Source organism: Dipodomys ordii, unplaced genomic scaffold (assembly GCF_000151885.1).
Source record: "Dipodomys ordii isolate 6190 unplaced genomic scaffold, Dord_2.0 Scaffold6, whole genome shotgun sequence".
NCBI classification, from domain to species: domain Eukaryota; kingdom Metazoa; phylum Chordata; class Mammalia; order Rodentia; family Heteromyidae; genus Dipodomys; species Dipodomys ordii.
This window is the reverse complement of record NW_012267222.1, coordinates 3,305,352-3,326,260: the sequence shown is the minus strand read 5'-3', so window position 1 is coordinate 3,326,260 and position 20,909 is coordinate 3,305,352. Positions and strand designations below refer to the sequence as shown.

Here is a 20,909-nt window from a genome sequence, read left to right as displayed (position 1 = left end):
GCTTTTTCTGCTTATGTGGTGCTGAGGAATTGAACCCAGGGCCTCATGCATGCAAGGCAAGCACTCTACCACTGAGCCACCTTCCCAGCCCCAGATGGTGGAATTATTCTTGCTTGAATAATCATCTGTGGTGTGGACACATTGTTTATTTACCTATCAGTGATGGACACATGGGTTGTGTCTGGCTTTTGATGACTGAATCGTGCGGCAGGGAATGTTTTCCATCATCTGACTGTACCATTTTAAAATGGCTTTGCTTAGTTTAGTGGATGGAGGACAGCATCTCATAGTTGTTTAGCTTGGAGATAATTCGCTCATAAGGCCGAATCATTTGACAAGTCCTGATCTGCTGGTGTGAGCCAGTGTTACTGTGAAGGCCTGGAATGTTCCTTGCTCCTTTGGAGTAGGCAGTGGCCTGATCCAGCTCAGGCTGGGGCCGGGTGGAGGAGGAAGCCAGAGTTGCCTAGGGAGGTGGCAATGCCCTCCTGGAGGGATGGGGCCAAGTCCAAAGGGCCCAGCATTGGGGGCCGAGGCTCAGTCCCTGCAGTATATCTGGCTGTAGCTTTGGGAGGTCACAGTGGAGGCCCAGGAAGACCATGCTCATGCTATGGCGAGCCTTGTCTCTCCAGGCCCTCAGGAAGGGGGTCCTCGACACCTGTGTTGGGGAGAAGGCCAAGCAGTGAGTTTTGGGGGCTGAGAGGAACCATAGGACTGTGGGGTGGTAGAGGGGTATTTGGAGAAGACCAGGTCTGTGTGCACAAGTGGGCAGAGCTGTGGGGTCTGGACACTGTATTCTGGGGTGCTTGCTGGAATGGATACCCCATAACCTTTTCAAGATGGACTGGAAAGATGGCCTGTGGTCTGGGTACTCCTGGGCTCCCCGGCTTTGAGGGGCATCCTAGGGTCTGTAGGGAACTTTCGGGGCCTGAGTTGTATAGAAGCTCCACTTTGGACTCTGGGTCCGGGATGGGGCAGGGGTAAGCGTTGTCCAGCTTTTCCCCTGCTGAGGAGCAACAGGAAGATCCTGGGCACCGAGCTGCCCTGAGAGTGGACAGCCTCTTCTGTCTGGAGCACATAGCATGGGTGTGTACGTGGTGGGGGGAGGTGGCAGGCAGAGGGGCCGGCGTTCTCAGCAAATGGAGGAGTGAGATCTGCAACCAGGACTGAGGAGGCACACTTGTGGGCAGGAGCCGCCAAGCTGCAGGGTTGGAAGACTCAGCCTCTGCCCTGCGCTCCAGGAGGGGGCTGCATTTGGGTTGAGGATCACGTTCCATGGCCCTGTGCTGGCAGAAGCGAGGTCAGCCTAGCCTACCTTTTCCCACTCTGGCCAGACAGGGTCCTCAGGGCTGGGGCAGCACCCACATTCTACCTGAGGCTCCACAATTTCCTCCTTCCTCTATAGGTGAGAGGATTTACAGACACCGGCACTTGTACTTTTGGTAATAATTAATGTAGATTGCTTTCACCAGAAGGTCACCTGATTAGAAAGTGAGAAGAGCGGAAGAGGCCCCTTAATAAGGGGCTGAATGCTGGCAGGAGGGGCCACTGGCCTGAGCTTACCCAAACTCCAGCCTAATGTTTCCTTTTTAATTTTTGTGTTGGTCCTGGGCCTTGAACTCAGAGCCTAGATGTTATACCTGAGCTCTTTTGCTCCAGGCTAGTGCTCTGCCACATGAACCTCAGCTCTATTTGTGGCTTTTTGTTGGTTAATTGGAGATAAAGTCTTACAGATTTTCCTGCCTGGACTGGCTTTGGATTGAGATCTGCAGGTTGCAGTTCAAAGCCAACCTAAGCAGGAAACTACAATCTGCTGAAGGTATGGAATTGCAGAGCCTGAGACAAGTACCCCGTCCTCAGAAACAGGGCAGCGGGGAGACTGATGTTAGCTGACTCCCCTTCCATCCATCCCCCAGGCCCTGAGGGGTCCTTGGGACTGATTTCAGGTTCAGAAGGTTATGGGCATAGCTCTTGGGGCCGCCTTTCCACGGTGGGTGACGCTCTTCTGTCTGGGATTCTGGAGCCCCGGATGGCGATGGCCGGGCCTGGGTGGGGCCGCCTCGGCTGGGGGGGCCGCCTCGGCTGGGGGGCTGAAGTGGGCCAACTGCCCTGTTAGGGACAGCACAGCCTCCAGATGTCATCCTGTGGGCTGCTCAGTTCAGCTGTACCTCCTACTTCCTGCCTTCCTGACACCGCAGTTGGAGGGCCCAGTTGTGGTGGTATATAAAACAAGGTTTCTATGACAACTTCAAACTCTTCCTGTTTAGATTGGGCAGCCCCTCCCAAGCTGTGACTGACCTGCAGGGAGCTGGGACTGTTCTGGGTCAGGCAGGCCTGAGCATGGCCCTGCGCAGTAGAGAAGGATGAGAGGCCGTGACGCTGGCTGCCACCGCCTCCTGTGCCTGACTCTGGACTGAGCACGGGCCATCCCCGCTGGCATGGCCTCCCAGCTGAGCAGGTACTGCCCACGCTGTCACTGGGGGCACTTTGTGTGTCTGGAGGACACTTGGAGGAGAGAGCTGGGCCGAGCAGTGTGCCTTGTGGCTGGCTGTCTGCATGTGCCCAGGAAGGCTGGTGAAGTACCTCCCTGGCCTTGTGCTTACTGATCCTGAGCCAAAGCTGGGACCAGAAGTCCAGCCTCAGTGACTTGGTGGACTCTGGGTGGGTCAGAGGAACTCCCAATTTGAGCCTTGGGGTCAAGGCAGCTGCCTCTCTCCCCAGCCTTGCTCCTGCTCCCTCTTCTTATGCTGTGGCTTGCCTAGTGCTACTGCTCTGCTTCCTCCCCAGCCATCAGCGTTGGGTCTTTGGTATTAGTGGGTACTGGCCTGAGGACCCCATGTGGGGCCTCTGGTCCATCCCCCACCCATCCAAAGTGTGAGGAGCTTGGGGGTGGGTTGCTAGCACCCCCCTGTTCTGCTCTGGGCCTGCAGGTACCCCCAGAACTGTTTCTTGCCCGGCTCTTTCTCCTGTCCCTACCTCCTTGTGAGGGTCTCAGGGTTTGGCAGAGCTCCCTGGGGGAAGATGAGGTGCTCCCACGTGTCTCCCTTTGCCCCTCAGGGTCCTGTGGTTGGCCATGAGCCTGTTTGGTCCTGTGAAGCAGCCTGGTGTGAAGTTCCCAGGGCTCCTCACCCCCCAGGGGCAGCATCCCTGTCCCCATGTTCCTGACCAAGGCATCTGTTCCTGAGGAAGCTCCAAGAGTTCACAGGCCCCCTGTGGGGGCCTCCAGCCTGCGCAGCACACACCATTGCCACCTCTACCTCTCTGCGAGGGAGGGGCCATCGGAAGGGAGAGGTCCCAGAGCTTCTGGCCCGATCTGTGTGCTGTCCTGAGCTGCCACCCACCCCTAGCCCTCCTGGCTCAGCGTGTGCCCCTCAGCAGCCGGACCAGGGGCCTGCCTGGCTCTGGCACCATGGGGACCTCAAGAGGACTGGGCCTGCTGCGTCACCTGACTGTTCAATGTGGCTGCCTCCTGCCTCAGTTCTCTCACTCGCTGTGAGTAGAGGAAGCCGGCACGCCACACCCCTCGTTGCCATGGTTTTCATGCAGCAGTGTTTTAATTTTAGCGCTGACATTTTCGAAGCAGAAACAGAGATGCTGGCCACTCTCCCAGCGGAGCGGGCTGTGGGAGGGCCAGGCAGGGGCCAGCCCCCTGGGCTGCTGCCAAGATGACAGTGCAAGGACCAGGCCTGGGCTGGCAGGGCCCGGGGCTGCGGGAGCCGAGCCCGGCATCCAGGCTGCGGCACCACAGCCCCGCTGGGCCACCTGTGCCAATCCTTGCTGCCACGGAGGGTGGAGTGAGCACAAACAATACAGTCAATGTATTCTTGTCATCTAGAGCAAAGGCTGAGATCAAAGTGTCGGCGGGGCTGTGCTCTCGCAGAGGCCCCGGGGAGCCTTTTCTGCCAGCTTCTAAGACTTCTGGCAAAACCAGCACCCCTAGACTTATGGCCGCTTCACTTCAGACTGTCTTATGTTCACATGGCCTTCTTTTTCCCTGTGTGTAGGGTGTGAGGATGTCACTCATTGGATTAGGGCCTACCCTGTAATGATGTGGACCTAAAATGTCACCCTAAGAGCTCCTGTATTGAAGGCTTGGTCCCTAGTACAAGCGATGTTTGGAGGTGGGCTTTGGGATACTGGCTCCCAAGGGCTTTCCTTAAATCAGTGGTCTTTTTTTTTTTGTTGGTCGTGGGGCTTGAACTCTGGGCCTGGGCGCTGTCCTTCAGCTCTTCAGCTCAAGGCGAGCGCTCTACCACTTGAGCTACAGCGCCACTTCTGGTTTTCTGGTGGTTTATTGGAGATAGGAGTCTCACGGTCTCTCCTGCCCGGGCTGGCTTTGAACCGCGATCCTCAGATCTCAGCCTCCTGAGTAGCTAGGATTACAGGCGTGAGCCACCAGCGCCCGGCTAAATCAGTGGTCTATTTATGGACTCTTAAGTTTGAGTAAACTCTTGGGAGGAGTTGGAACTGTGGAAGGGAGGCCTGGTTGGGGGAGGGCGTGTCTTTGAAGGTGTATCTTTTTTTTTTCTGCGGGGGGGAGGTGTCGGTCGTGGGGCCTGAACTCTGGGCCTGGGCGCTCTCCCTCAGCTGTCATCTCAAGACTAGTGCTCTACCACTTGAGCCACAGCACCACTTGTGGTTTTTTCTGCTTATGTGGTACTGAGGAATAGAACCCAGGGCCTCATGCAAGGCAAGCACTCTACCACTGAGCCACCTTCCCAGCCCTGAGGGTATATCTTGCCATAGCCCCTTCCTGTATTTCCCATGCTTTCTGACCTCTATGAACTGAGTAGCTTCTGCCATGCGCTGGGCTCTTCTGCCTTGCCTCTGGCCCATAGCAGTGGTCTGGCTGGCTATGGATTGAAACCCCTCAGACAGAGCCAAAGTAAGTCTTTACTCCTTATTTTATTTATCTGTGCTTCCCTTGGTCTTTTCAGTCAAAGCTGCCACTCTACCACTTGAACCAAATCTCCACTTCCAGCTTTTTTGGTGGTTAATTGGAGATAAGGTAGACTTTCCTGCTGGCTTCAAACAGTGATCTTCAGACCTCAACCTCCTGAGTAGCTAGGATTATAGGCATGAGCCACCAGTGCCTGTCTTCTTTACACCTTTTAAATGGCTTCTGTCTGTTATTTGGAAGGGTCTGTTTCAGCCCAGGGCACAGGCTCCATGCCAGGCTCAGGCTGGGTTCCATCTTGGGAGGGTGTCAAGAAACAGGAGGACAGGAGTGTCTCCCCTCTCAGGCCCTCCTTGTCTGTTCTTGTACCTGTCCTTTCTGCTCCAGAATGCCAGCTCCTCCCTTATCTGTACTCTGGATGGGCATGGAGCCATCTGCAGGCAAAGTGGCTTTACCCCGAGAGCACCGCTGCAGAGTGCTCCTGGGACAGACACGAGGGAGACTGAAGAGATGGCTGGAGGCTCTCAGGGGACTTTAGAGTAATTTGATGACTTAAAATTGAAACTCTCACTGAGCTGTGCTCAGAAGCTTCCAGACTCCCAGATCACCTTGTCCTTATTGTCCTGTGTTCTTTATTTCACATAACTTTGTATTAGAGCGCTTCTGCTTGAGGCTGAGTGATACTCTGTCGTATGGGTATAACTTCTCCATCTTTAGTGGGGGACATTTAAGGTGCTGGACAGTCTTCTGGATAGACTGACCTTGCTGCTTTCTCTTGTGTGAAGTCACATGCTAGGGGAAGGTCCCAGACCTGGGCACACCTATGCACTTGCTTGGGCTTTTGGTAGAGAATGCTGATCACTCTCCATGAGGTTCTGTCGATGCTGCTGCCCCATTTGTAGATGCATCCTTTCTCTTCAGATGCTGCTGGCTGAGTGGCATGGGCACAGGTAGGGCAGTAGGGATGGCCAGGTGTGCTTGATAAACAGCAGTGGTTAGGCAGGTGCAGTTTGGAGCCCCACAGGGCAGTGGAGATGAGGTGGAGAAAGGTCAAATACCTTACAAGGGAGCTGAGTCCTTATTCTATAGCAGAAATGGTTGACGCAGTCATCACCAGATTCCTGCTTCCGATGGTCTCCCTTGGGGCAGTGAGTCAGGACATAGGCCTGGTGGAGATACCCATCTGAGTGTGTGATCCTCTTGTCTTCTGAGCCCCTCTTCCTAGAATGGAATCCAGACTGCTCTAGTCCCAAGGCCTCCCATGACAAGCTTGGGCCTCGTTCCTGGTTACTTTGATCCGCAGCCCCTGTGTGGGCCACACGCCAGCTCTGTGGGTTTGCTTTGTGGAATTACGTCTTTGAGGCGGGCCCTCTTGAAGTGCCGCTTCTCGTCAGGACATTTCCTTGGCCTCTGCCCTCTGTTCCTCCACAGGATGTGGCCAAGGTGTCACTTCTTCTGGGAAGTTTGCCCAGAATCCTGGAGGCGGCTCTTAGCTGCATCTTTGCTCATCTTCCCAGGTGCCCATGTCATCAGCCTGCTTCCCACTCAGAGGATGCTGCAGAGGGCAGTGGTTCCTGTGGCGCTTGGCCTGGGGCCCCACCCAGCCTGGCCTGTTCATCCCATTAGGACTAGATCTGTGTGGTTCTCGTGTGGGCCAGGAGTAGCTGGCATGCAGGGGAAAGGGGAGGCTGTGGGTGAGTCAGCAGCCACTGCAGCTGGCGGAGGACGGCGAGGTCTAGCCAGAAGGAGAGGAGTTGGTTGTGCAGGAAGCGGCATCCCTGCCTGGCTGGCTGGCTGGCTTTTCTGGAGTCTGGGCTCTTTGGGAGTGTGTGTGTGTGGGGGGGGGGGGTAATAAAATGGGCATGGGTTCCTGGGAGGATGTCACAGATCAGACTTCAACCAGAAGTCCGACTCCACAGTCAGGCCTGGGACTGGGCAGGCTGGGCCCTGGCTGATACCTGAGCTGGCCCCTGCCCTTCAGATTCAGGAGGGTCTTCATTGAACTTGGGGCCTCCAGGAGTTGTGTGTGCTGGTCACACTCCTCCCGGGTCCAGCAGGTGGTCCAGTGTCCCGCCTTCTCTGCTGGCATTGCTTCTCTTTTATTTTTCTTTTGCTGATAGTAAAGAGCAATTCCAATACTTTTTATTACCCTTGTGTTTGCCAAAACGAAAGCTTGAACTAGGGGCCACAAATACCCCTGGATCCCCTGTTTCTTGGAGATGAGGCATGTCTGGCTGGGTGTGTGGCAGTTGGGTGTGTCTGGGAGGAAAGGAGAGGCAACGCTGGGGTAGTGGCTGGTGGGGGGGCGGTAAGGCCTCACTGGGAAGCCACTGGGACCAGGAGCTTGCTGGCTGCCACTGCCTGAGCAGTCCTGAGGGCAGGACTGAGTGCTGGGCTTTTTGGCCTCGTGGTAGAAGTGACAGCAGAGTCCTGTCAAGGGCAAGGACCTTTGGGGATTAACGTAACCGAGGCTGTGTTTTTCAGTGGCCAGTGGCCTGGGAGTTGGGATGGTCCTTGGTGCAGGACCCCAGGGCAGCAGGTGATGACCGGGTTGGGGAGGGAAGGCATGGGGTTGAAGCTTTTGATGCTTACTCCCATGGAGATAGTGCCATGTGCGGGGTCCTTGGTTGGTGGCATGGAGTTCCTGGAGTAGGCAACCTGCCCCTCACCTTACGTCCTGCTTGGGGTGGCTCCAGATTCTGTCTCAGCTTTAGGAACCACTCCTAGCCGCTGATCACAAAGGCTACCCTGAAGGTTCCCTTCCTCGCTACCCATGGGCTCCTTCCTTCTTCCTTCCTGGCAGCCTGGACTGGTGTTCTTGGCAAAGGAGCCTCACAGAGGTAGTACCAGCTGCTCCTCAGACAGTCTATGCTCTGTCCTCACCCTGCGAGCAGTGGCCTAGGCAGCTCTGTGCTCTGCCACCTCATACCAGCTTTGTCCTGTGGAGAGGGCCCCTGGCTGTCCCCCCGCCCCCCGCAGCTGGGCACACAGGGGCCTTCCTGCTGAGTTGGAAACGGGAATCAAGGAGACACGTTGTTAAAACTGTTTTGTGATTTACAATTGGCTGCGTTGGAGCTCAAGCTTAAAATTCGCAAAGATCCATAACAGCGTAAATGCAATTTCTTTCTTTTCTTTTTTTAAAATTTTATTGTCAAGGTGATGTACAGGGGGGTTATAGTTGTAAGTGCATTTTTAAAAAACAAGTATTTTTTGTGTGTGTGATTTCCACTTTTTATTTATCTTTTTTTTTTTGGTCGGTCATGGGGCTTGCACTCTGGGCTTGGGCGCTGTCCCTGCGCTCTTCAGCTCAAGGAGAGCACTCTACCACTTGAGCCACAGCACCACTTCCGGTTTTCTAGTGGTTTATTGGAGATAAGAGTCTCATGGACTTTCATTGCCCGGGCTGGCTTTGAACCATGATCCTCAGATCTCAGCCTCCTGAGTATCTAGGATTACAGGCGTGAGCCACCGGTGCCCTGCTTATTTATCTTTTTGTGCTGACATGGGTGCTTGAACTTAGGGCCTTTCACTGTCACTTGGATTTTTCCACTCAAAGCTAGCACTCTTCCACTTGAGCCAATTTCCACTTCTGGTTTTTGTTGGTTAATTGGAGGTAAGAGTCTCTGATTTGTCTGCCAGAGTTGCCTTTGAACCATAATCCTCAGAGCTCAACTGGCATTGTTTGCTTTTTTTTTTTTTAATTAGTCGTGGGGCTTGAACTCTAGGCCTGGGCACTGTCTCTGAGCTCTTCAACTCAAGGCTAGTGCTCTATCACTTGAGCACAGTGCCGCTTCCGGCCTTTCCTGTTTATGTGGTGCTGAGGAATCGAACCCAGGGCCTCATGCATGTGAGGCAAGCATTCTACCGCTGAGCCACCTTCCCAGCCCTTGTTTACTTTTTTTTAGCTTACTGGTGCAGAGGTGGGAAGATTTCACTGTTACATTTCTACACATTAAACTGTGAAACACCTTCTTCCTTCCTGCTCTGCGGGTCCCTCTTCACGTCACTGTGCTGCCACGCAGGTGGCTTCCAGCCCTGCTGTCAGACCTGAGTGGGCCTCACTCCTGGCCACATCTCACCCAGGGGGAGGATGGCTTTGGGGATGGGACAGACTCAGCTGTCTATCACTTGGGGATGTCTGGGTTCATTGCTCTGGAAAATGCCATTTTCTGACTCTTTCCTGGAGCTGAGAGAAAAGTCCTATGGGTTAATATGTATCAAGTACCTGCTGTGTGCATACACGGGCTGAGGATGATGACACTCTCTGCATGGTCTTGGGCGTTTATCTCCCACCACCGGCGGGGCTGTGTGGTGTATGCCACTTTATGGGCAGGATGCAGAGGTCAAGTTTGGCAGCTTGCTCAGGACCTCAGCTGGTAGAAGCCTAAGCCAGGCCTGATCTTTGGAATATGACTTGTTCAGCTTCCCAGCTGCTGAAGGCGGGGTTGGTAAGTGCCAGGTCCCGGGGCTGCTGGGCTGAGGCCTCACGCCACCCAACAGGGCTGGAGCCGCCCGTGTGCCCCGTAACCAGTGCCAGCCAGACCCACACTCACCGTCTGTCGGCTATCACCTGGTTTTTTCTTGTTATCATTTTGTTTGTTGTTTATGTGGTACTGAGGAAGTGAACCCAGGGCTTCACACATACTAGGCCAGCACTCTAAGCACTAAGCCACATTCCCAGCCCCCGTTATTACCTGTGACCGTGGGTTCCATCAGCGAGGTGTAGTCTGGGAAGGTGCCTGGCTGGCCGTCCACAGCAGGGACCAGTGCATCTGCTGGGGAAGTGAGCTGGTGTTTTCCTAGCCGTGGGGAGCTCCCAGCTTTCCACCCTGGGCTTGGGTACTACCTTGGACTCCCTGACTACCTCCCCACCCTGGGGGCAGATGGGAGCCAGTGGTCTCCTGCTGGCAGAGCTCAGAAGTCTTAAAGATATGACCCGTGTCCAGTTCTCAGATGCCACCCAGCTCTTCTGGGAGTCTTGATGAGGTAATGATCATGAGATTAGCTTCTGAGGACCCCACTGGCTGAGTTACATCCCTTCCTTTGCTTTCAGCCCTTCCGGACCAGGGCAGGGTTTTCCCCATGGTGCAGCTGGTGAAAGTCTCTGGCGTTCCCGTCTCATGAAGCGAGGACCATGTAGCCCCTTTGTGTCCTGTCCATGAGAAGCACCCCATCTAGGGGAGCCCAGATGTGCGGGATGTTCTCTTCTTCCTTCCGGGAGCCAGAGGGCTGCTTGAGGGCCCTGCCCTTCCCCGGGCCACTGTGCACAGGTGGCACTCTGTCCTGGAGGCCTCATCTCAAGTCTTTCTCTTGCACCAGGATCATGCGGCCGGATGATGCCAATGTGGCCGGCAATGTCCACGGGGGAACCATTCTGAAGATGATCGAGGAGGCAGGGGCCATCATCAGCACCCGGCACTGCAACAGCCAGAATGGGGTGAGTGCCCTGGCCTGCCCAGCCATAGGCCGTGCCAGTCAGGGATCAGGAAGGTAGTTTACGGGGAGCCCGGGTCTGGAGCCGGCCCTTCCCTTGCCCACCGGCAGGCTCATGGATGCTCTGGTTCAGTCAGTCTTGGAGGGGCTCCTGGGAGTGAGGTTTGGTCTTGACCTCACTGAGGAGGGTAGGAGGCTGCCAATCCGCTGCCAGCCTTCGTCGTCAGCTGGGCTGCACTGTTGCGGAGCCCCAAGCCTGCACACGGCCTCATCTTGACCTGGTGGCTCCACTGTGGTCAGACGCGGACCTCACCTGCCGGGAGGACGTTTGTAGTGGGGCTCAGGCGCCCCATGAGCCTCATCGTATGGGGTTTGGACAGCCCTGGCTGAGGTCCCACCTCAGCACCTGGCCAGAGTCTGGTGTCATAGACAAGTGCTTTGTCTCTTTGCCCTGTTGCTTCCTGCCCTAAAGCCCAACAGGCCTGCGCAGCCATGCCTGGACAAGGCCCACTGCTGCCTGCCCTGCAGCTGGGTGCAGCAGGGATGGAGTAACTTAGTCAGTGGTATGTGTGTTCTGTTGCCCATCAGTTAGTCCTCTGTGTTTCCTTTTCTTTGGGCTTCCCTAATCTTTGAGACACAGGTTGAAATTAGGACAGTAATTACAATGGCATTTTCTCTGTGTTCAGCTGAAAGGACGAATCTCATATCTCTTTCTTAAAGCCAAATGCCAGAAATGATGAAGCTTAGCGAGGAAGGCACTGCAAGCCTCACAGACTAAAGCTATGCCAAGCTGTGCATGTGAAGGAAGGATTCTTAAAGGGAATTAGAATACTATTCAGCTGAAGCCCGGGAGAGCTGAAGTAGCTGCAGAAGACCAAGTTCAAAGCTAGCAGAGGTTGGCTCGTGAGGTTAAGGAAAGCAAGTTGGGCTGGGGATCTAGCTCAGCGGAAGAGCACCTGCCTGGCGAGCGCAAGGCCCTGAGTTTGGTCCTCAGCTCTGGGGAAAAGAAACATAACTCTAACGTAAGAGTACAGCCAAGCTGATGCCGATGGAGAATCCGCAGCCAGCCATTCAGAAAACTGAGCCAGGATCACAGACAAAGGCCCCTGAACAGTGGATGGTCAGTGAGGACAGAACAGCCTTCTACTGCAAGAAGATGCTGTGTAGGACTTCCACAGCAAGGGAGACCTCGGCCAGGGTCAGGTGCAGATCTTCATGAGACAGGCTGCCTCTTATCTGGTGCCTTTTAGTTGTTTATAATATAAATAATTCCAGAAATGCTAGGGGTCCTTAAGAAATCTCTGTCTGTGCTCTCTACCTGGAGCAATAAAGCCTGGATGGCAGCATACCTGTTTACTCCATGATTTAACCCTGTGTTTTTGCTCACTTGATGAGACCTATTATGCAGAGAAAATGGTTTTCTTTTAATATTTTTTGTAGGGTTCCAATAATTCACGACTTTTATCCTAGCTGCTCAAAGTCTGAGATCTTGAGGCTCTTGGTTCAAAGTCAGCCCAGGCAGAAAAAGGCGGAAGTGGAGATGTGGCCCAAGTGGTAGAGCACTGACCATGAGCAAAAAAGCCAAACAAGAGTGTGAAGCCCTGGGCTGGGAATGTGGCTTAGTGGTAGAGTGCTCGCCTAGCAGGCAGGAAACCCTGGGTTGGATTCTTCAGTACCACATGCTGCACCAGAAGTGGCACTGTGGCTCAAGTTGTAAAGCTCTGGCCTTGAGAATAGAGAGGCTCGGGGAGAATGTCCAGGCCCTGAGTTCAAGTCTCAGTACTGGCATTTCCCCCCATCTACCCCCTATCCTCCCCATAAAAAAAATCAGGAACATCTCTTCTGGGCATGGTGGCTTGCCTATAATCCTAGCTGCTCTTCAGGCAGAGGAGGAGGATTGCAAAGAGGTTCAGGCCAGCCTATGCAAAAAATGGTGGCTGTCTTCGAAGTCAGTCAGCCAGGCATTGCATGATACTGTACTTGTGATCTTGGTTACTGGGGGAGGCTGTAGCTAGTAAGATCACAGACAGAGGCTGGTCCCATTGGAAAAGTGTGAGACCCTATTTAGAAAATTACTAAAGCAGCCGGGCGCTGGTGGCTCACGCCTGTAATCCTAGCTACTCAGGAGGCTGAGATCTGAGGATCGCGGTTCAAAGCCAGCCTGGGCAGGAGAGACCGTGAAACTCCTATCTCCAATAAACCACCAGAAAACCAGAAGTGGCGCTGTAGCTCAAGTGGTAGAGCGCTCGTCTTGAGCTGAAGAGCTGAGGGACAGCGCCCAGACCCAGAGTTCAAACCCCACGACCGACAAAAAAAAAAAGAAAAGAAAATTACTAAAGCAGAAGGGGCTGGAGGTGTTGTTCAAGTGGTAGGATACCTGTCTAGCAGGCATGAGGTCTTAAGTTTAAATCCCAGCACCACCAAAAAGAAAATTCTCATTGGCATTGAACCTTGTCATTCAAGAGCTCTGGTGGAAGTGTGTTCTGAGACTGCTGCCTGGTCCCATGCTGCCAGTGACCTTCGAGTCCTGATAGTTAAGAACACTCCTCCTGCTATTGAGATGGCCAAAGCCGCCCTCTCTTATGGGTAAGGGCAAGGTAAACCAGAACTCTTCTGCAAGTATGAGGGAATCATCCTTCTAGTTGCCCTTGAGAACTCGTGGTTGGTGGGAAGTCAAGCAGGAGCTTGAAAGAAGGTGATTACCCCTCACGGGGTCAGGTCAGTGCAGGAAGGGACTGCAAGGGGACTGCAAGGGAGCCGTAGTTAGAAGGGGGCGCCTAACAGCCGCCCCCTCTTAGCGGACGAAGAGCTGCTTCTTACAAAGCTTCTGACAGTGGCGCCTCCTGGTGGAGAGGCCCAGCACTGTTGCAAGGACAACAAAGCATTTATCACATTCCAGAAACATTGATAAAGCTGCTTCAGGGTTTAAGAGAATTGACTTTGTAATTTAGGAAGTTCTGCTGTGGGGCAACACACCTGCAGACAGCCCTGCACCAGCAGACAGCACTGCACCTACATACAACACTGCACCCGCACACAGCACTGCACCCGCACACAACACTGCACCAGCACACAGCACTGCACCAGCACACAGCCCTGCACCCACAGATAGCCCTGCACCCGCAGACAGCGCTGCACCAGCACACAGCCCTGCACCAGCACACAGCACTGCACCAGCACACAGCCCTGCACCCGCACACAGCCCTGCACCTGCAGATAGCCCTGCACCTGCAGACAACACTGCACCAGCACACAGCCCTGCACCCGCACAAAGCACTGCACCCGCACACAACACTGTACCAGCACACAGCACTGCACCAGCACACAGCACTGCACCCACATACAACACTGCACCAGCACACAGCACTGCACCAGCACACAGCACTGCACCTACATACAACACTGCACCCGCACAAAGCACTGCACCCGCACACAACACTGCACCAGCACACAGCACTGCACCAGCACACAGCCCTGCACCTACAGATAGCCCTGCACCCGCACACAGCCCTGCACCCGCATACAACACTGCACCAGCACACAGCACTGCACCCGCACACAACACTGCACCCGCACACAACACTGCACCCGCACACAGCACTGCACCCACAGATAGCCCTGCACCCGCACACAGCCCTGCACCCGCATACAACACTGCACCAGCACACAGCACTGCACCAGCACACAGCACTGCACCCGCACAAAGCACTGCACCAGCACACAGCACTGCACCCACATACAACACTGCACCAGCACACAGCCCTGCACCCGCAGATAGCCCTGCACCCACAGACAACACTGCACCAGCACACAGCACTGCACCAGCACACAGCCCTGCACCCGCACACAGCCCTGCACCCGCAGACAGCGCTGCACCTGCATACAGCCCTGCACCCGCACACAGCGCTGCACCAGCACACAGCACTGCACTCGCACACAGCCTTGCACCCGCACACAGTGCTGCACCAGCACACAGCCCTGCACCAGCACACAGCCCTGTACCCACACACAGCGCTGCACCTGCAGACAGCACTGCATCAGCACACAGCACTGCACCCGCACACAGCACTGCACCCGCACACAGCACTGCACCAGCAGACAGCACTGCACCCGCACACAGCACTATACCCGCGCACAGCCCTGCACCAGCACACCGCCCTGCACCCGCAGACAGCACTGCACCAGCAGACAGCGCTGCACCTGCATACAGCCCTGCACCCGCAGACAGCGCTGCAGCAGCACACAGCACTGCACTCGCACACAGCCCTGCACCCGCACACAGCACTGCACCAGCACACAGCACTGCACCAGCACACAGCCCTGCACCAGCACACAGCCCTGCACCAGCAGACAGCACTGCACCAGCACAGAGCCCTGCACTAGCAGACAGCCCTGTACCCGCAGACAGCCCTGCACCCACACACAGCACTGCACCAGCACACAGCCCTGCACCAGCACACAGCACTGCACCAGCACACAGCCCTGCACCCACAGACAGCCCTGCACCAGCACACAGCACTACACCAGCACACAGCCCTGCACCCTCAGACAGCCCTGCACCCACACACAGAACTGCACCAGCACAAAGCCCTGCACCAGCACACAGCACTGCACCCGCACACAGCACAGCACCAGCACACAGCACTGCACCAGCACACAGCCCTGCACCCGCAGACAGCACTGCACCCGCACACAGCACTGCACCAGCACACAGCACTACACCAGCACACAGCCCTGCACCCGCAGACAACACTGCACCAGCACAGAGCCCTGCACCCGCACACAGCACTGCACCCGCAGACAGCACTGCACCAGCACACAGCACTGCACCAGCACACAGCACTGCACCAGCACACAGCCCTGCACCAGCACACAGCACTGCACCTGCACACAGCGCTGCACCAGCAGACAGCGCTGCACCAGCACACAGTACTACACCAGCACACAGCACTGCACCAGCACACAGCACTACACCCACACACAGCACTACACCAGCACACAGCACTGCACCTGCACACAGCACTGCACCAGCACACAGCACTGCACCCGCACACAGCACTGCACCAGCACACAGCACTGCACCAGCACACAGCTCTGCACCAGCACACAGCCCTGCACCAGCACACAGCACTGCGTGTTCCAGAGAAGTTTTTTGTTGTTGTTGTTTTGGTTTTTGGCATGGGGCTTGAACTCAGGGCCTGGGTACTGTCCCTGAGCTCTTTTGCTCAAGGCTAGTGCTCCACCACTTTGAGACACAGTGCCACTTGTGGTTTTCTGGTGGTTCATTGGAGATGAGTCTCACAGATTTTTCCTGCCTGGGCTGGCTTTGAACCACTATCAGATCTCAGCCTCCTGAGTAGCCAGGATTACAGGTGTGAGCCACCGGCACCCAGCTTGCAGAGAAATCTTTTGTGAAAGGAAGAGTCTGTCTACTCCACAGCCTTCACTGTTCTCTCCCTTGAAGTTGATCTGGCTCCCTTACCCCTGCACCCATCACCCCATCAGCCAGCAGCCGTCCAGGGCCAAGGCCAGCCCACCATGGGCAGTCTGAAGGTACAGGTGATTGCTGGCATTTTTAGCAATGAGACGCTTTGTAACATTAAGATACATATACATTGCGCTTTGGACATGATGCTGGCACACACATAATAGATGACAATATCATCATGTAAACATAACTTCTGATTGCCCTGAGGGACCAGAGGCCTCTGTCCTGTGGCTTGCAGCATTTTCCTGATCATGGTGGACTGGAAGTGTATCTGCAGTAACTCTGAGAATGTGCAGACAGATGTGCCTGGGGAGGGGGCTTTTGAGCAGCAGAAATGGACTTCTCCTGGTCCTGGAAGCGGCTGAGTTCATGTTGGGGTGCCGCAGGCTGTGTCTGGTGGGGTTGTCCCCAGCTTCGTGGGCGAGTCCTCTCCCTGTCCTCATGTGCTAGAAGCTGTGCGGAATCTCTCTGGGTTCCTTTTCTAAGGGCACAGCCTCTTTGCCAGAGCTCCCTCGCATGGCCACTTCTCTGCCCAGAGGCCCCCACGGCACAGGCCTTCAGCCCTGTTCCCTAGCGAGGCAGAAGGCCGTGACTGGAATGGCGTGCAGGGGTGGACATGGGGACCTTGGTGTGTTGGAGGGTGTGAGGCAGAGCCAGTTGTCTGGGGCCGCCTTGTGTAGGTGGCTCTGCTGTCCTTGGAGCTCCACTGCAGCCCAGCACCCCAGAGAGCGCCACCTGGTGGCTGCAGTACAGAGTCCCAGGAGCAGGAGTGGGGTGGTAACATCGTGGCACCTTCCATCCTGAGTCCAGCCTGGACCTCGCTTGGAGCTCTTCCCTGAGCCTGGCATCTGGAGTCGTTCTGACCCCCTTGCTGGAGGAGCCTCTGGGCTGGTGGGCTCCAAAATGAAGACCTAGACATTTCTGGGCTTAGGAGGGGTCTGTGAGCTCCCGGAGCCCTGGGCTGACAGCCTCCAGTCCCAGGCGGCTGAGGGTGCACCGTCTCCTCCCTCAGGGCTTGGCCCCACTTGGGTGCTTAAATTTTAGGCCACCGGCCTTGAGGTAGCCCAGGCAGGCTTCCCCTATAATCTCCCTCCCCTTCCAGAATGACCTGACCTCTGAGGCTCAGCGTCTGGAGTCTCCATCGGCCGTGTTCTCACACCCACGGTGGTTCTGTTGTGCCACCTTCTAGGTGTGTCCTCATTCTGAGCACTGTCATTGGTGTCGTGTCCTGCCAGCATGCCCTTCCCCCATCCCTGAGCATGCTCAGTCAGCACACCGCTCCGTGGGGCAGCATGGAGTCCAGGCCCCAGTCCCCCCAAGTCCCATTCCTGCTGGCTGGCCAGCTATGGGACCTCATGACTGTGGCTCTTTCTCCAGGGTGCCCTCCTCTGTCTGCGTTCCTGCTTTAGGGCCTTTGCACTGGCTCCTCTCCCTGCCTGAGCTACTCCTCCCCAGGTACCCACAGGGCCCCTGCCTCCGTGGCTCTGCAGAAACCCGGCCCCCGGCCCCGCCTTCCTGTCACCCTTTCCCTCCTGGCTCCAGTTGCCCTCTGAGCAGTGTGTCGTCTGACCTTGATCTTTCCTGATTGATCTTGGGGGGCTGTTCCCTGCTGGAGGGAAAAGTCTCCTGAGGGCAGGGCTTGTGCCTGCCCAATTCGTGGACCGAGGCTTGGAGTGTATACAGTGGGCTCCGAGTGCTGGAAACGCATGCCCTCAGTGATCTCCGACTGCCCAGGCCTCATGCAGCCTCTCCAGCCGCAGCTCACACTGTTTGTAACCCCATCTTACAGGTGAGGAAACAGGTGCAGAAAGGACTGTGGTTTCCAAAGGGCAGACAGCGGTACCATGGGAGCTGCTGCCAGCTGTAGGGCCCCGGAGGCACAGGGCACCTGGCTCCGGGGACGACAGTCACACGAGCCAACCATTCCTGCGCCTTCCTGGATGCAGCCCTGTTCCGTACACATCACTTTGCTCACATGTCCAGTGCTCAGATGTCTGTAGGAGATGGCTGCCCCCTCTTGGGCTTTTCTCATGGTGTCTACCCAAATCATTGGAGCAGCCCACAGGTGCCACTTCACAGAGACTGAGCTAGAGCTGTGTGCTGCTGCCCAGAGCTGCAGACCAGTCATCTGCAGAGCTGAGGTGTGGGCCCTGGACGGGCCCAGGCCTTTTCTATTCATTTCCTTTTGATTTTGGCAGAACTGAGGCTTGAACTCAGGGCTTGCATGTATAAGGTGGTTACTCTATTACTGAGCCATGCCTCCAGACTTCCTTATGCTGTTTTTAAAAGTTGTTACTATAAAGGTGATATACAGAGGGTTACTGCTTCATAGTTAAGTAACAAGCACATTTCTTCTGGAACAGTGTCACCCCTTCACTCCCAGTTTTTCCCTCCCATCCCGCCTCTGCTGTTGGTTTTGTTTTTGTTTCTGTTTTGTCTGTCATCAATTGTGGTGCCTGGGCACTGTCCCTGAGCTTTTCTGCTCAAGGCAAGCACTCTGCCACTTTGAGCCACATCTGGTTTTCGGTGGTTAATTGCAGGTAAGTTTCATGGACTTTCCTGCCTGGGCTGGCTTTGAACTGCAGTCCTCAGATCTCAGCCTCCTGAGTAGCTAGGATGACAGGCGTGAGCCACCAGTGCTCAGCTGTGGATTATTTTTGAGAGGGGCTCTTGTTTCCCAGCGGGGTACAAAGCTGGGATGACAAGCTTCTGCTGCTGTGTCCCCCCAAGTCTAGCTGTTAGTTGAGGAGTTTTGCAAACTACCTTTTGCCTGGGCTGTCCTCGAACCATGATCCTTCCTACTGTGTCACCCTCCCAAGATGGTAGGAAGATGGGGCTCTCTTTCTGAAGCCACTGGCCTGCCATGAAGTCTTGAGTCCATTAGAAACCCAGCCCCATGGTTTTCCATGGATCCCAAGGCTTTTGGGAGGCAAAGCTGATCAGATAGCTGTTCACCAGCTTATAACACTGTTCTCCCAGGGTCTTGGCAGAGGCGAGATTCCTTCCTGGCCGTGGCAGACTTTCCTGCTGTTCGCAGGGATTTGAGCCAGGAGAGAATCGTAAGTGGCCTGACGTGTGAAAATGGTGCCAGGTGTTGCTAGGCATCCTGGTGCCAGGCATGGTGGAGGCCATGGGAAAACCGAGGGCCCCTCGCTGGGATGGCACTCACTGGAGTCCTGTATCTTCCTCTGGTTCATGTCTTTTTTTTTTTTTGGTCCGGTTGTGGGGCCTGAACTCTGAGCCTGGGCACTGTCCCTCAGCTCTTCAGCTCAAGGCTAGCGCTCTACCACTTGAGCCACAGTGCCACTTCCGGCTTTTTTCTTTTTGCTTATGTGGGGCTGAGGAATCGAACCCAGGGCCTCGAGCATGCAAGGCAAGCGCTCTACCACTGAGCTACCTTCCCAGCCCCTGGTTCATGTCTTTAACTTGTCCTGGTAACAGAAGGAGACCAAATGCCCTGTGAATTCTCCCACAGCATTGGCATGGGGGGGGGCAGAAAGGGAGCAGACCAGCCTCAGTATCTCTTCCCACCCCTCCCCAGAGGCCATTGCTCTGCTCACACCCCCCTGCAGCTTGGCTCTTCTGGTTTTGCTCTGGTTTGGCTCTCCTTCCCTGCTCCCCTTCCCTCTGCTCTCTTGCATTACATCACCGTCTCCTCCCTGACATTGGGTCATTTGTGTCTCAGCTCTGTGTCCCCTCCTCTGAGGTTTCCCCTACACAGCATCCCTGTGAGTCTCCCAAGTTCCTGTCTCTGCATCACCCCTCAATGAAAACCCAGGGACAGGTGCCCCAGACCTATGAGGGGACAGCCCTGGCCCCTGACAGTCTGTGGGTGAAGTATGTCATCCTGCACGGCTCAGGTGCAGAGATGACCTCGGTACACCTGTCTGAGGCACAAGGTCACTGCTGCCCAAACAGGTGATTGCAACTTCTGTTTCATTCTGTGTTCTAATTTGCCAGTTCTGGAGAAGTGGTGGTGTGTTGCCAGACCCTCAGGGGGTGTAGTCTTGCTTCAGCCCTTGCCTTTCCAACTTCTGCCAGTAGGTGGCATCATAGCCAAGCTAATGGACACGGGCAGCGTCTCCCCAATACCATTCCATTTCACAAGGAAGCAGCAGTCCAGTGGGGCCGGTTAGGGTGAGGACTCCTGCTTCCAGTGGGGGGGGTCAGGGCGGGGAAGCCCCTGCCCAGCAGGCTTCTTGTCCCAGCTTCCTGCCCAGCCCTAGTGGCCTTGCTGATCTGTTGGTTGTTGTTTTTTAATCTTCCAGCTTTTTTTCCCCTTTTTTTCCAACTTTTTTCTCCCAACTCTCTTCCTTCTTTCTTTCTTTCCTTCCTTCCTTCCTTCCTTCCTTCCTTCCTTCCTTCCTTCCTTCCTTCCTTCCTTCCTCTCTCCTTTCTTCCCTCCCTCCCTCCCTCCTTCCTTTCCTTCCTTCTCTCTTTCTCTCTCCCATTTTTTGCATTTTTTTAAATTATAAAGGTAATGTAAAGCCGGGCGCTGGTGGCTCACGCCTGTAATCCTAGCTATTCAGGAGGCTGAGATCTGAGGATCGAGGTTCAAAGCCAGCCCGGGCGGGAGAGACCATGAGACTCCTATCTCCAATAAACCACCAGAAAACCGGAAGTGGCGCTGTAGCTCAAGTGGTAGAGCACTCGCCTTGAGCTGAAGAGCTGAGGGACAGCGCTCAGGCCCAGAGTTCAAGCCCCACAACCGACAAAAAAATAAAAATAAAGGTAATGTACAGAGGGGTTACAGTTACATAAGCCAGGTAATTGAATGTATTTCTTTTTGGACAATATTACCCCTTCCCTCTCTCTCTTTTCCCCTCCTGTCCCCACCCCCTTGCTGATCTGTTTTTTTGTTTGTTTTTGTTTTGTTTTGTCTTTTGTTGGTCTTGGGGCCTGGGTGCTGTCCCTGAGCTCTTCAGCGCCACTTCCGGTTTTCTAGTGGTTTATTGGAGATAAGAGTCTCACGGACTTTTCTGTCCGGGATGGCTATGAACCATGATCCTCAGATCTCAGCCTCCTGAGTAGCTAGGATAACAGGCATGAGCCACCGGTGCCCAGCTTTGGCTGATCTGTTTTTAAGATGTTTTT

The 20,909-nt window shown here is 55.1% G+C and overlaps 1 protein-coding gene across 7 annotated transcripts in view; it reads left to right on the top strand.

The window, feature by feature from the left end:
- The window catches only part of Acot7 (acyl-CoA thioesterase 7), an 88,528-nt gene that overhangs the window by 15,400 nt on the left and 52,219 nt on the right, over positions 1-20,909 (top strand). For 3 of the 7 annotated variants that reach the window (XM_013035597.1, XM_013035560.1, XM_013035552.1), the window contains one exon: positions 10,214-10,331. In XM_013035597.1, coding sequence (XP_012891051.1) covers positions 10,218-10,331 — 114 coding nt within the window. In that variant the 5' untranslated portion in view covers positions 10,214-10,217. Of the gene's footprint in view, positions 1-569; positions 680-2,274; positions 2,456-3,331; positions 3,490-10,213; positions 10,332-20,909 lie in introns of those variants that run through there. The other 4 variants (XM_013035584.1, XM_013035569.1, XM_013035589.1 and 1 more) reach the window with 3 other exon arrangements.